The 14372-nt window shown below is 50.8% G+C and overlaps 5 protein-coding genes across 5 annotated transcripts; 3 read left to right on the forward strand and 2 right to left on the reverse strand.

Moving 5' to 3' along the window:
- The first annotated feature begins 1338 nt into the window (after positions 1-1338).
- Positions 1339-2356, forward strand: C8Q69DRAFT_176260 (hypothetical protein). Its single transcript, XM_028625817.1, has one exon. It carries the CDS (start codon positions 1708-1710, stop codon positions 2218-2220), a length of 513 nt encoding a protein of 170 aa, XP_028488208.1. The 5' UTR covers positions 1339-1707; the 3' UTR covers positions 2221-2356.
- Positions 2357-2996: 640 nt separating this feature from the next.
- Positions 2997-3634, forward strand: C8Q69DRAFT_176439 (hypothetical protein). The gene is made up of 3 exons (XM_028625818.1): positions 2997-3176; positions 3261-3465; positions 3521-3634. The coding sequence occupies exons 2-3, from the start codon at positions 3263-3265 to the stop codon at positions 3591-3593; spliced, it is 276 nt and encodes a 91-aa protein (XP_028488209.1). The 5' UTR covers positions 2997-3176; positions 3261-3262; the 3' UTR covers positions 3594-3634.
- Positions 3635-4692: 1058 nt separating this feature from the next.
- On the reverse strand, positions 4693-6250 carry C8Q69DRAFT_175982 (C-3 sterol dehydrogenase/C-4 decarboxylase). The gene is made up of 2 exons (XM_028625816.1): positions 5567-6250; positions 4693-5490 (listed from the first exon to the last, which is right to left on the reverse strand). Exons 1-2 carry the CDS (start codon positions 6134-6136, stop codon positions 4828-4830), a joined length of 1233 nt encoding a protein of 410 aa, XP_028488210.1. The 5' UTR covers positions 6137-6250; the 3' UTR covers positions 4693-4827.
- A 71-nt stretch (positions 6251-6321) lies between these two features.
- C8Q69DRAFT_459369 (ubiquitin conjugating enzyme) lies at positions 6322-9033 on the reverse strand. The gene is made up of 8 exons (XM_028630070.1): positions 8541-9033; positions 8423-8456; positions 8261-8355; positions 8174-8195; positions 8025-8121; positions 7958-7969; positions 7741-7909; positions 6322-7691 (listed from the first exon to the last, which is right to left on the reverse strand). The coding sequence occupies exons 1-8, from the start codon at positions 8571-8573 to the stop codon at positions 6822-6824; spliced, it is 1332 nt and encodes a 443-aa protein (XP_028488211.1). The 5' UTR covers positions 8574-9033; the 3' UTR covers positions 6322-6821.
- A 1089-nt stretch (positions 9034-10122) lies between these two features.
- On the forward strand, positions 10123-14053 carry C8Q69DRAFT_505193 (putative Rho GTPase activator; the record flags this gene model as incomplete). Its single annotated transcript, XM_028632679.1, has 5 exons — positions 10123-10629; positions 10687-11389; positions 11440-12087; positions 12139-13538; positions 13592-14053. The coding sequence occupies 5 exons, from the start codon at positions 10123-10125 to the stop codon at positions 14051-14053; spliced, it is 3720 nt and encodes a 1239-aa protein (XP_028488212.1).
- Between the last annotated feature and the right edge of the window lie 319 nt (positions 14054-14372).

Below are 14372 nucleotides of genomic sequence, written 5' to 3' on the forward strand. Positions count from 1 at the left end.
GGGATTTACAACTGTTCTTGGTCTGGAGGGATTGGCGTTGGGGAAAGGGGGATCCAGAGCGAAGAAGAGAGAGGACGGGCGAGGTTTCAACTGTGGTGGACGGCGAGAGAGAGCGAGAGCACGAGACTCACGCGCGACGCTGACAGGGCGAATGGTGTGTGTGTGTGTGTGTTTAAGAGGGTATTGTCACCAAATAACAACAGCTGCAGTAATAATAATTATTTAGCTGCCATCAATTAAAAATATGAAAAAATATATTAGTCTCTAACTAGCACCACAAAAAATAATAAGAAAAAAAAAGACCACTGCCTTTCCACTGAGATTGAGCCAGTATCATCAACTACTACTACTACTGCACTGGTTCCCACCGGCCTTCTTAGTTACTACGGGCTCCCCATCGCCAGAAGGAGGAAGATGCAGCTTCATCTGTACAGGATGCTGCCCCGGTCCTGGCAAACCACCAATGTCCATCCATGGCGCTGCGCGTTCATCCTAGTCAAGACGCCCTAACCCAAGTCAAATCATACTCTCTCTGATGCTCGATGGTCGATGGTCGAGGTCCTTTATCAGCACGCTGCTGCGCCAACCGGAGCATGCTCAACCGCTATCTCGACGCCTTTTTTGTTATTTGTTTTTTGTTTTCTCGGTTTGTTCTAACCGGCTAAGATCCGTCTGCGTTAGAAGCGCCTTTCGTCCCTTGCTGGGGGCCCTCTCACAGCCTACGTGTCTCCCTTCAAACTGCGAGACCAGCCAGGGTCTCCATCGCCGATGACGTTGAGATCATCGATCCGAACAGAGGGGAGAGGGAGAGAGACAGACAGAGAGCGAGAGTCTCAGCGAGAGAGACTCTCGCATGGATCGGATCGGATCAGATCATTCCATTCTCGAGTCCTGTATCTACAGCCGTTGCTGGATCGTTCTCTCCTTCCATCCACGTCTCTGGCGCGGAGGATCTGTCCTGCCCGATAGTCCAGGCACTGGCCGCTTAGTCCCAGGTACGTACTGGCACGCGTCTCCGGTTGATTCGTCCGGGCGCGAGTGAAGCGATGGTGGACGACGGTATTATTATTATTATTGCAGCGACAGGAGACTCCTCGACTCCGGAGCATCAGGCCCGTCGTGTCTCATCGCGGGATCCGTCCATAGATAGAACCCCCTCCCGGACGCCGAAACCAAACAAACACCCGGGTCTGGTAATCTTCGCCTGCACGAAGATCGATGATGTGATATCCGTGAACTTTCATCGTCTGCCTTTGACCTGCCCTTGGATCTACCGTGTGCTCTCTTCTCGTCACTGGTCGATCGTGCTATCTCAGTCCCACATCGCCAGCCAGCCTCCCCAATCCGGATCGAACGGGACTGGCCGACTGATGAAGAATGGCTTCACAAAAGTTATGAAGGCTTGAGAGAGTCAGACAGAGAGAGAGTCAGACAGAAAGCTAAAGATAATTTCTCCCTTCATTTTTTTGCCTTTTGCCCCGTGATCGCATCGGGCTGGTGGCTCACGGCTGTCCTCGTAGGGTTCGCTGCCATTGTTCTCGCCGTGGATGCGCTCGTGGCGTGAGAAGGACTGCGAGCAGACCAGCATCGGATTCGGGAGAACCTCTCCGCACCCACTGCTACTATCTACTCCTTGTCCTGCGCCGACATCCTGCACTGCTCCGACATGTCCGATTGATAATACTATTGACCACACTTTCTGACTCGATGGCGCTTTTTGGCAGAAAAAATCACAGAACTCCAGGTGATCGGTCGTCGTTTCCACAGCACACTGGACCCGGTCATTTTGCAGCCACACAACCTCCGAATGGATGCTGTCCGAAATCTAAAATAACCCCTTTGAGTTCCGTCGACGCTGGAAGACGCCTCTTGGCGGCGACAGTGGTAAGAGTGGCAGGATCACCGCTCCCTGATGGCCACTACAGCTCGTGCCCGCCGCTTCCATTCTCGTTTAACCACGGCTGCACAGCGATCGTCTCTCCCACATACTCACATGCATCATCAGACGCCATCCTTCAACGTAGATGGGCCGTTGGAACCGGGAGAGTTGGAGATCTCCCATATCTTGCAAGTATGTCCCTGCGGGGTGAGGCGGGGTCGCCCAATGTCTACGGGGTGATCCTAATACTCATGCGACCTCGCTGCGTCTGTTTCGCAGTCTATCTCTTCATGGACGTCATGTCTCTGCTCCTTGTAATATGTGCTAGGTTGAACCGTTGAAGGGAAAGCTGATCAATCAAGCCTCCTCGCTTGATTCGGTCATTAAGAGTGCACTACGTATCAGGATCGAGGCCTAGTGTGGTAAGATCAGGTCTTCTGGTCCCGGAAAGGAAGTTCTATGATCTGGAAGACTACCCCCGGCTCCAGCGACCAAGATTTCTATCAGTCAGTACGGTAGTAGGTACGCCGGACTGTAAGCTGAGCAGGAGGATCCCGGACATACAGATGCGATCGCACTCCTGAACCACATTTTCCCCCATCGATCGATTAAAATGATTCCATTGCTGAGTTTGATCTGCAAACGCGTCTACTGTCTTGGTTGGCTCGCCAGCGAACTTGACTCGAAGTCAACTACCCGCGATGCGGATAGAATAGAGACCGAAATTCCGGATTGCAGATCTTCCCCTCTTCTTCAGACACCCCAACTGGGCGGAGCCATCAAGCTCATTCCATTTCGAGGACTACGTCTGGATTACTCCGCAGGAACCGGTAACAAAGGGCTGGCGGTTCAAAAAGCTGGGGTATCCGGGGAAGTCTAAAATAATGTTCTACGAGTGGATCCCATCCGGCCGGCTGACCCTAGAGCAGAACTACCAGAACAGCAGATGCTGCAGCCTATGTGCGGCATAGAAAAAGAAACCAGGTTTTTTTTCTATCACCTCCCAAGAGGAATTGAGTACGAACTCAATGTCGCAAAGTATTATCATTACGAAATCGTTTCTCAATCGCGGCGATGAAGGCGCTGGCCAGAACCGCTGGCCGAACAGAGACATCGGTCTCGTGACACCGTCAAGGCTCCTCGCACATGGAACCTCACAGGGTGGCGTGCCCTCGAGGTGCTCTCTGAACGAAATCTAGAATTCGCGCACCGCAGGCCGCATTGGGTCTACGACGCTACAGCACCGGTAGGCACTGTACGACGCTGGCTTTGGCCGGCACGGTTGTCTTAAGAAACGGTAGGTTTTGAGCGAAGGCTCAACAGCTGCTACAAAGTTTATACGATCAGAGAGCTTCGTCAGTGATTTCTTCGAATCGTCTAGGGATGCTTGCGCTCTTCTTGTGGCTCGACTGCTGGGGAGGCTCAGCCCACCAGGCAAAAGATAGCCTACTGCTCGTCATAGCATTCAAATTGCAGCAATACACTTACCTTAAAATATACTTAGCAGCGGGAAATAGTAGCACTATCATTATTGCTCACTACCGGTTTGATGGAAGCATGCTACCTGCTGTCATCAAGTTGCTCAAGTGTATAAGCCTCTCCATGGTGCTGTGATGTCTCTCAGCTACTAATTGGGCCCAGTGATTCTGAGCGTCTCAGACTTTTTAGCATAGATTCAGTACTGTGCCTCTTGGCGTTATCGAGTGTGCTATGAAGGTAGGTGCCGGCCATACCAGGGTCTTCCCAAGCCGTTCTTGGACGCTGTACTCTGCGGTACTAGTTTCATCAAGTCCACTTACATGGCAGGATAACGCCATTGGACTAATGACCTCCACTGAAAATACCTGTGTATTATAATGAGAGTGGAGTCTATGCGTACTGAGCACTCGATCGGGTTTCTGGTATCTGTTCTGGTCGAGCGTCTCTCTTGCTTGAAACTAAGTTGTACTGGTCACTCAATTGAAGTTTTAGTCTGGGCTAACTACAATATAACCAGTTCTTCTCATCGCGAAATTTGAGGGTCTAAGCTCGTAGAGAAAAAAAAAATCTCCACACATGAAGTCGGTGAGCAAGTATCGGGTGATATAGGGAGAAGGGGAAGGATGGATAAGACGAAATCATCTAGGTACGTCTGAAAATTTAGATACAACAGAAAATGGAGAAAAGAAGAAACAAATTTAAAAGCTGCTCGTTTTATTTTATTTTTATTTTATTTTTTGGGTTTCTTTTTTACCTATCTCAATTTCCCTGCCCGCCCCAAGTGGGTTAGTTTGACGCGCTGTTCCAGAAATATAAATATAAAAAAACAACCCGACCCGACTCAAACAATCGCGAGATTACTCGAATCGATACTCCAACCCCTCCCCTTTCCCCCGATCCCTTCATCTAAACCCGCCCTGCCCATCTAACATGACCACACCAAGAGAATAATAATTAGTTACCTAGTAAAAGAGAAGTCTAATCTGGTCTGGTCTGGTCCAACGACCACCTACCTATCCTTCAACCCATGCATGCATGCATACACATGCACGGTATATCCGGAAAGAAACCTACCGAGCTGGACTGATTGTTTTATTTTAGATACCATAGCCAATCAGCTTCCTCTTTTTTGGTTGATAATGGAATCGAGAAAAGAGCGTGCCATTCGGGAACTGAGAAGCCGTGTGTGTCTCAAATGATGCTAGTTTGATCAATATGGCGTGGTTATTATTGGATATTGAATATGGATGGGAGGGGATAGAAAGGGGAAAGGAGGAAATAGTTGGGATAAGGTCAAACTTGCTTGAGATAAATGAAATGGGCTTTGAAATTGATATTAAAGCAATTATATCTGAAAAGGTTTATACCTACTTTCCAGCCTGGTAGGTTTTCGCGATAGTTATATACATGTACATGCATGAGATGTTTTCTCGGTGGGCTCCCTTTTTATTCATGCGAAATTCAAGAGATTACAACGTCTTCTTTCCCGATTCCTGCCTTTCCCGCTCGACTATGTATCCCACAGCTCTGGCGAGGCCCTCGTCAACCGGCACGATGGGCTTGTAACCAAGCCTGAGCTTGGCCTTGTTACACGAGTAGTAACGCGTCATACACGAGTATCGCACAGTCTGCCTCGTCAGGCGCGGCTTCTTGCCAAATAGCCCCAGTACTGTTTCCGCAATTCCACCCACGACACCTAGGAGTCCCTCCGGAAGCTCCCAGACTTCATGTGGCTCCACCACTTTACCACTCAGCGCCCAAGCGGCCCTGGTCATGTCCCAGAAATATACCGGTGAGTCGTTTGTGACATTGAAGGCCTCTCCGTCTACACGCTCGTGGTCGAGGACCGCACCCAGACCAGACTCGTACCGCAAGAAGGTAGCGAGGAGCGCCTTGGCCGCAAGCATGTGAGCATAGGCCACATTTCCGACGTAGGTAAAGTCGAAGAGGTTGTTGTTTTCTCCGAGTTGCAAGCGGAGGACGGCAGGGGATGCCTTGGAGGCGTGCTCGAGAATCTTGAAGGTGAACGTGGTGTCCTTCTCGCCGTAGATACCAGCCGGCCTGACAGCGCAAGTGAGCATTCCAGACGGCGAGGCGCGGTTGTACTTGAGAATCATCTCCTCTGCGTCCGCCTGCATAGCACCACCTAGTTAGACATCTCCTGTTCCCGCATTTCGCTCAACGCAAACGTCGCGATTGAAACCGTACCTTCGTCTCTGAATAGTATTCCACCTGCAGCCTGCCCCGGATATAAGGCCATTCCTCGTTCACATTAACCAGGTCACTCTGCGTGTCGTGCACCACTGATGAGGAACTCGTGTAGACAAACGCCTTGCACTTTCCACCCCAGTCACCCGCCGCGCCGCCCGCGACTTCCAGCAGGTTCTTGGCTCCATCCACATTGACCTTGCGCAGCAATTCCTTGTTTCCATCCAACATTAATGAAGCCGTATGCATCACTACGTCCGGCCTGACCTTGCGAAAGACCTCAAGCATAGATTCCTTCGACGTAAGATCGCCATCGTAGTATGTCGCTCCCGGCAAGCGATTGTTCGTCGTCTTCAGGTCGACAACGGCCACCTTGGCCTTGTAGCTCGGATAACGGTCACGCGCGGGTGGGTAGTCAAATCGCTTGTCACCCTGAGGTTTGGGGAGGGCAGCGCTGGGGTCCGTTTCCGATGGGAAGTTGAGCAGCTGATCGACGATATGCGAGCCGACAAACCCGCAGCCGCCGACGACCAGGACGGTGCCCAGGTCGATGGGATTTCTTGTCGCCATTTTCGGACCCTTGATCGTTTGCAGGGTCGAGAGCAGTTTCGTGGCGACCTACGGCGAAAGGGTAGTTGTAGAAGATCGAAGCCCGAGTGGACAAGAATACAAACAGGTCAGGGGATCGACCTAGCCCCGGAGTCGAAGCTTGGACCACCGCTAATCCAACGGATATTACTCCGTATCGTATTGCCATTATGAGTCTGAGATCCTCAACATGTCTGACAATCGGCCTATCTTCACGCCTACTTGAGTCAATGGCGCCACCAAATCAAAGAACTTATTTCCTATAGAGTACTTTGAGAATGATCTATTGCGTATGCTGCGGTCAAGAGCGACCGACACTTGGTATCTTCTCCGATGTAAGGAGGGCTCGTTTTTTTAACAGCAAATTCTCTATTTCATGGTAAGATTATTAAATACAGCTCTAATTCATGTTCATGTTTGCTCTTTTCCGGCTCCATTAATTTGAAGAAGTTCACCCGTCTGCAAAGTGAGGACTGTGGAGGAGAAATCGGGACCAGCCATAACCTAAACTCCCAGCCGATGCCAAGGCTAATGTAACAGCAGCGTCAAGAAAACAATCTAGAGAAGAAGTAAGGCATATGCAATGATGGAGACCATCTGACATTCAAGCATAGATCTCCCTGTACAATGTTAGAATGCCCAGCCGTGCTCGGAAGATAGGTTCTACTTACTCCACGCTGTTTTCAACCGAACGGCGCAGGGCGCGGTTGTATTTCTTCCTGTCTTCTGCAGAACCCCAAAAGAGCTTTGAGGCTTCTGGGTGGACAGTGGTTCTAGGGTCGTATGGAGGTGACTCCTCTTCCAAAGCATCCACAATACCCTCGATGTGATATCTCATCTCATCCGGTCGACGAGCGAAGTAGCAGAGGATACCGTCGTCTTTGGATACTCGATGATGGAAAAGGGGAGTGCGAACGAAGACTCGTGGCTGTTCATCAGGGAATCGTGGACTGAGCGAGATCTTGATTTTGAAGACTCCACCGTCCAGATGCGTCATAGGTTTACCGAAATAGGTGAGCTCCCAGAGGAACGGGTTCCCGTCCACTATGGAGAGGTCGATAGTGAAGTTCTTCTTCAAGTCCTCCACTATCTGCTCATGTTGTCGCTGAAGGTTGACCGCGATTCCTACCTCCTGCTCCTTTGCGGCGAGTCCTTCCAGAGCCCACCTCTGTGTTTCTGCAGCAATCGTCTGCCTAATGAACTGCATCCGCTTTTTCAGCTCCGGATAGTCGAAGTGCCCCTCCATCGAATTTCCATGGCCCTCGAATGGCATCTCAGTGAACCTCTCCTTGACACCCACTTCCTCCTCGGCCTTGTCGATAGCTTGCATGTACGAGTCGTAATACCAGAGGAAGCGTCTCTTTCTCAAGTCATTGAAAGGTTCGAATGGTGCTCTCTCTTCCTTTATCAGCTGGTCGTCATCAGCAGCTTCACTTGCCCATTCATCCGCCTGCGCAACAACTGTCCCGTCGGGCTGGATCCCAAGAGAATCTTCCAGTGGTTGAATGACAGCAATACGTAAAGTCTCATGACGGATCTAACGTAACATTAGAATGTTGATGGGATTACGGAAGGTATATCCTTACCTTGGTGACGTAGAGTTCCATGTTCTTTCTGTGTTCCTTGTCCCTACAGTCTTCGTACCCAGGTTCGTTCTCATACGGGTTCGAAGACATCAGACTCTGGATAGAAATTAGTATTGACTCCAAGCCTTGCGCTGATGACCACTGCTCCCCACTCTCCCCGCGCCACGTCCTGGTCAGCGATTAGCTTCCTGCTGTAGATCGGGATACAGACAGTTACCCTAGTATCGACCTATTGAAGCAATCAGCCACATAAGCACTATGACCAGGGACGCGAAAACACGTACAAGCAGACTTTTCCAGTTGCATATATGTTAGGATTGAAGCGGCAGCGACCACCGTTCGTAGTCATTGCTTTGACATGGGGAGGATTGGCCGGATAGTCTGGGAGCAGACTCGTCAGCCATCGCAAAGAAGCATACAGAGACGACACCACCTTTGGGAAATTTGATCGAAAACTATATATAGCTTGATGTCAATATGCAACATCTCTATCGAGGGAAGGGTATCTCTATAAACTTACTTCAAAGAAGCCGAATTCGTAGGGAGTCTCAGGTGGGCCAACAATTAGAGCCTTCACATTGCGGATATCAGAGTCCTCACACGCGACAGCCAGAGCTGACAATTCGATCAGTCTCGCGTCACTATATGGAGAGTAATAATGTCTTTGATTGGTGAAACTTACAGAGGTCCGTTCCTTGCTGGATCTGTCGGATTTCCTGATACCTCATCAAACGGGCGTCTCATCAGCAAGTGGAACTTGGCAAATCATACCATACAGAGTGCAGCTGCAGAGGACTTACGCGCGTGATGCGCAGAATTGCTTGGTCTGACATTTCAATAACAACAGTAGGTGCCTGATGTTCTCGCTCACTGCTTGCTGTTGTGCTCGATGTTGTGATGGTAGAATGCAGAGCTTGACCTGAGCAGGCTTTAAACTCACTCGAAGGTGGGTTGACAACACTCTCGGACAACGAGGAAAACTAAAAAGGGAAGACAAGACGGGAGTTGCCCTCACTCTCTGACGTTCTGTTGCTGTCAATGACAAATTGTACAGTGCCTCCAGAACATAGTGACGAGAGCCGGGGAAGCGCCAGCCTGCCTCAGCCTCAGCCTTGGGAACAGACCTGCTATTCCTGACCCATGGAAGGCAATAACGCGCAGGCTGCAGTCACGGCGCTTCAGGCTGCACAGAGCCTGCTATCTACGAGGTACCAGGATAGATTTTACGGTGTAATAATCGCTGCTATTATTAACAGCAGCCCGAGTCAAAGACAGTTGTAGACCCAACCAAAGAGATCGCCAGAGTAGGCGCTGTTTCAGCCAACCGGCGTTCCCCACGACAGCCATCGTGTCAAAGTACCGCGTCTCACCGTATTCTGTGGTTCAGAGCGGGTTCTTGTACCTGGGAATACCAAAGTTACCGTACCTAGCCGCCCGTCTCCTCCTCTCCCCGCTTTCTCATCAGCGCATACAACAGACGTCTTTTATTTGGCCTCACGTTGGAACAGCACGCCCAATCATGACAGTGAAGCACGTCCTCTGTCAGCAGCAGGACCCTCCTTCACGATTCCATGTTCTCTCCGTTACCCTTGATTATTTCGCTACTGCCGATCTATATCTGTTCAATCTATATACGCTATTTTAGCGGTATGGAAGGCGGTCAACAACGGCTCACGTGATGCTGTCTAGCGGGCATGGAGCAACATGAAGCATAGGGGGGCAACACCAGCATCTTGTCACTCCACAACAACATCTGGTTTCCCTCCTTTGAGTCTCTCACGCGTTCTTTGGGCGGGTTCATCTCCACTGTGTCTCCAGTCTACGAGCTGCGCCTCCCTGAGGAGACTGTCGCTGATATCCCAGGTCACCAACAGGACGGGAATGATTGTTATCCTGTCCGCCAGCGTGCTCCGCCGCCTGTTGGTCTCACCTTGAGGTCCAACGCGTGAACCAGCAAACAGGAACCTGTTGATATCTGGAGACCTCTTCCAGAGTCGTGGCCATTTCTGAGATACCCCATCGCTCATCGTCTATCGACATTACCACTACTTTTTCGATCCAGTCGGCTGAGAGTTATTCCCCAACTTCTCATATCTGCATGTCTTGAGAGGTCGAACACCGGCAGAAATTCGAAAACATTCGAGGATATTTTCAAGGAAGCGGAGTCGCAGTCTATGAGGGAAAGACCTTACATCTTGATTAGTTGAGCGATATCTCCGTATCGGAAGCAACCACTTGCTCGCTCCTTCACGCTGTCCGGCATAAGCGCCTACGTTGCCTACTATCAACGAGCGTATCCGATATACGAGTGACACGGTGGGATTCAGCGGAAGCAGTTGCCATTAGATATTTGATTACACGACGGAGGAGTAGCCGACGGCCATGCCTCCCGGAGGCTCAGCGCTGCCGGATAGCCTCGTGCCTGGCAAGGGAGCAGGAGCAGATCAAGGCTCTCGTCCTTCGTTGTCTACGAGTGGCTATGGCGGGAATAACCAAAACCAGTCGCCAACGTCTCCGCTAGATGGAGGTCTTCCTTTCGGGGGCCTCGATCCTCAATACTCGAGACACGCGGGTGTCACTAGCTATGCGAATAATGCTGCAGCTGCGCAGCCTCCGGCCGGAGAGAGTGGACTACCAGGTACAGATGGACGTACCGGTCGACGAGAGGAGCCAGGAAATGCTGGATCGCGAGACGTGTCGTCTGCACGCGAGCAGTCAGCTCACCGTGACAGATCGGGACAACGTGAAAGGGCGCGCACAAATGGGCGGTCGCACACCAAATCTCCCAGCAGTTCGCCCCGTATTTGTAAAAAGTGCGGGGAGACTCTGACGGGGCAATTTGTTCGAGCTCTGGGCGGTACTTTCCATCTGGAGTGTTTCAAATGCAGCGTGAGTATTCCACCGGTGTGCCTTCGATGAGTCTCAATCATCCCTAACAATAAGTAGGACTGTGGCCAGATAGTCGCCTCAAAGTTCTTTCCAGTCGATGCTGAGGATGGCAACGGACAGTATCCTCTGTGCGAGACTGACTACTTCAGACGTCTGAATCTTCTTTGTCACGAGTGCGGTGGTGCGTTGCGGGGCTCGTACATCACAGCCTTGGACCGTAAATACCACATTGAACACTTTACCTGCTCAGTGTGCCCGACTGTTTTTGGTGCTCAAGATTCATACTACGAGCATGAGGGCAAAGTCTACTGTCATTATCACTATTCAACCCAATTTGCTCAACGCTGCAATGGCTGCCACACAGCTATCCTGAAGCAGTTCGTTGAGATATTCCGCAACGGACAGAATCAACACTGGCATCCAGAATGCTACATGATACACAAATTCTGGAATGTCCGACTGGCTCCTGCAGGCCAGCTTCTGGAGCGACCAGAGTTAGACACCGAGGCAACAGACGAGGACCGCGATCGGGTGCGGCAGGAAGAGGATGTTATGGAAGAGAAAGTCTATAAGATATGGAGTATTCTCTCGGCATTTGAGGAATCTTCAGCTGCTTGCATTTCAGACATGTTGCTGCATGTAAGCAATGGCGCATATGTCGATGGTGTTGTTGTCGCTCGAAGATTTATCGGTCATGTCGACGTGCTCTTCCATGCCATAGACGACCTGGCTGCGGTTATGAAGGAACAGGGAATGAAAGGTAAAAGCAGTCTTTCTGGCGTACGACTTCTCTCAACTAACACTGAACAGACCTTGCGTACGGTCGCGAAGCGAAGCTGCTTTGCAAAAAGATTGTGGCCTTCTTTTCCTTGCTTTCCAAGACTCAAGAGACCGGCGTGCGGAAGCTTGGTGTAACGCAAGAGCTACTCTCGCTGGTTACAGGCCTCGCTCACTATCTTAAACTCCTCATCCGTATCGGCTTGCAAGGTACCTTAAAACTCGAAAGGGAGAAAGAGAGTTCTGCTGGTCTGCACCAATTTCTCGACCAACTGAGCGACGTAGAATCTCTCAAGCCTACAGACGATACCTCGGCCGATGTTATGGCAGGGGTTTCTGGCCTCGCTGACCAGCAGTCCGATTGCTGCACAGCATGTAGAGAGCCGATTGATGACGAGTGCATAATTCTGGGGGAGCGCAGATGGCACTTGAAGCCTCCGCATCTGCAGTGTGCTGCATGCCAGAAGGATTTGACTGTTGACCTCGCAGATGGAAAGTGGAACGAGACCAATAACAGGGTGTTCTGCAGCAGCTGTGCTATCCAGAAGGGCCACGCTCCGGAAGCCAAGGGAGGCTTCGCGCGCGTGACCAAGCTACGCCAGTATATATTCCTGCTTCAGGTCGCTCTTGCGAGGCTTCTTTCAGTCCTCCGATCCGGTGGTTCTCTCCCCCATACATCAGGTATGTATCTACCAGTTGCACTGCGTCAATCTTACTGATCGTTCGCGACAGAGGATCCCAATCTACAACAATACGAGGCTAATGAAGGGCATCGGGTGTCCCCAACAGGCGAACTCACATCGCCGCCTCATAGGTCGAACACACGTTCGAGATCCTATGCTGGCTCATCCAAGGATGCCCCGGAAGAATCATCGCTGGAGCAGACGGTCGGTGAAATGCGGAGGCTACGCTCAACCAGGAACGAACGGACCCTGTCGACCACCTACAAGAAAGCCCGTGCATCAAGGATCATCGATGGTCCGGAAGGAAGGAGTGTCCGACCTGGCTCCTCAGGCGGCGACGGCGCTGAGTCTCGAAACCCTGGATTCCAAATTGTAGAGGAGAAATATGCCAATGGAGAAACCGTCACTGAGCTGACATTCGGTAACCAGGATGCTTTGACACTGGATGATATTCCCAGAATCGTTGCGGCTGAGCAAGCCAAAGAGCAGCGCCCAAACGCCTATAAACACGCTGGTACCAATCTTATCAGCAGCCCAGACAATGCTAAATTCGTCCCCGGCCACCAGAGAGGACTTTCCGGTCCTATGGACGCTATGCAACTGGCCGATGCATCCGCTGGAAGGACTAAGAAATACTTCTCCGAACTGTCAGCCCTTGAATACTTCATTGTGCGCCACGTTGCCGTTTTGTCCATGGAACCATTGCTGGAAGGCCACTTCAACCTGGAGGAGCTTCTTTCTTTGATCGAATCTCGCAAGCCGACCATCTGGAATATTTTTGGGCGCGCTTTCAACAAGGAGAACAAGAAGGGTGGAAAGAGGAAAGGTGTTTTCGGTGTCGCTCTTGACTATCTCGTCGAGAAGGATGGTGCAGAGTCAACCCATGGCGTCGGTCCCGGTGCTCTTAGGATTCCAGCATTAGTTGATGATGCTGTTTCTGCTATGCGTCAGATGGATATGTCAGTGGAGGGTGTTTTCCGGAAGAATGGCAACATTCGCCGCCTGAAAGACCTCGCTGAGCTGATCGACAACAAGTACGAGCAGGTCGATCTGAGCAAGGAAAACCCTGTACAGATCGCTGCTTTACTCAAGAAATTCCTCCGGGAAATGCCTGATCCTCTGCTGACTTTCAAACTTCATCGCCTTTTCGTTATCTCTCAGAAGATTTCGGACCCTGACAAGCAGAAACGCATTCTCCATCTTACCTGCTGTCTCTTGCCCAAGGCTCATCGCGATACGATGGAGGTTCTATTTGCCTTCCTCAACTGGACATCTTCCTTCTCTCATGTGGATGAGGAGACCGGTAGTAAGATGGACATCCATAACCTGGCAACGGTCATAACCCCGAATATTCTTTATTCAAATACAAAGAACGGTGGTATGGATGAGAGCTTCCTGGCCATCGAGGCCGTCACGGCTCTGATTACATACAATGATACTATGTGCGAGGTAAGGTCCATTCGTCCCCCCTTTTTAGGCTAAGTTCTAACGACCTTTGCCAGGTTCCCGACGACCTTCAATCAATTCTCAACGATACGTCATTTTTCAACAACAGCGCAGAAATCACGACTAAAGAGATTCTAAAGCGCTATGGCGACTTCGGAAAAGGCGCCCTTCCTCAAAGAGTGGGCACGAGTGTGGATGTCTCCGGCCAGACAACTTCCAGCCGGGGCAATAACACGCCCGTTGCTGCGCGTATCGAAACCGATCCTTCCCAGGCTACAGCATGGCAAATGCAGAGTTCTGTGCGTCATGTGCAAACTCCTAGTGGATCGACATATCCAAGTAAGACGAACCCGCAATCCGGGTTGGAATCCCAACCATCGCAGCAAAACGCTTATCGTGACCGCAGCGCCAGTGGCGGGAGCCAGCAGGGCATAAACCGTGCTGCGCAGCCTACCGACCAACAACAACTTCCATACAGACCTCGTCCTGCTCCTGGTGCCATGGGTGTAGCCGGCTAATTTATAACTTCTGTTGATGCGTTGATTGTTGCACAGTTGCCACGGTCCGATACAACCTCTTGTACTCTGCGTTCTGACCAACCCTGTGATTGTTTCATATGGATGGGCTGCCGGAACCCTCAACTTTTGAGCGGACGATTGGTTGAATCTCTTTGATTTCTTTTTCTTTTCTGATTGACATGACCCGAGTTTCTTGTACAGATGATGGCTGGTTGGTTACCACGGACCGATGTCATTTCTTTCTTTGCTATTCGCTGCTGTTCGAGTGTGCGACTTTACTTGATTCCCAAAAGGCTATCCGGTTACCCTTTGCCGGGCC

This window comes from Paecilomyces variotii, assembly GCF_004022145.1.
Source record: "Paecilomyces variotii strain CBS 101075 chromosome Unknown C8Q69scaffold_2, whole genome shotgun sequence".
Lineage (NCBI taxonomy): Eukaryota > Fungi > Ascomycota > Eurotiomycetes > Eurotiales > Thermoascaceae > Paecilomyces > Paecilomyces variotii.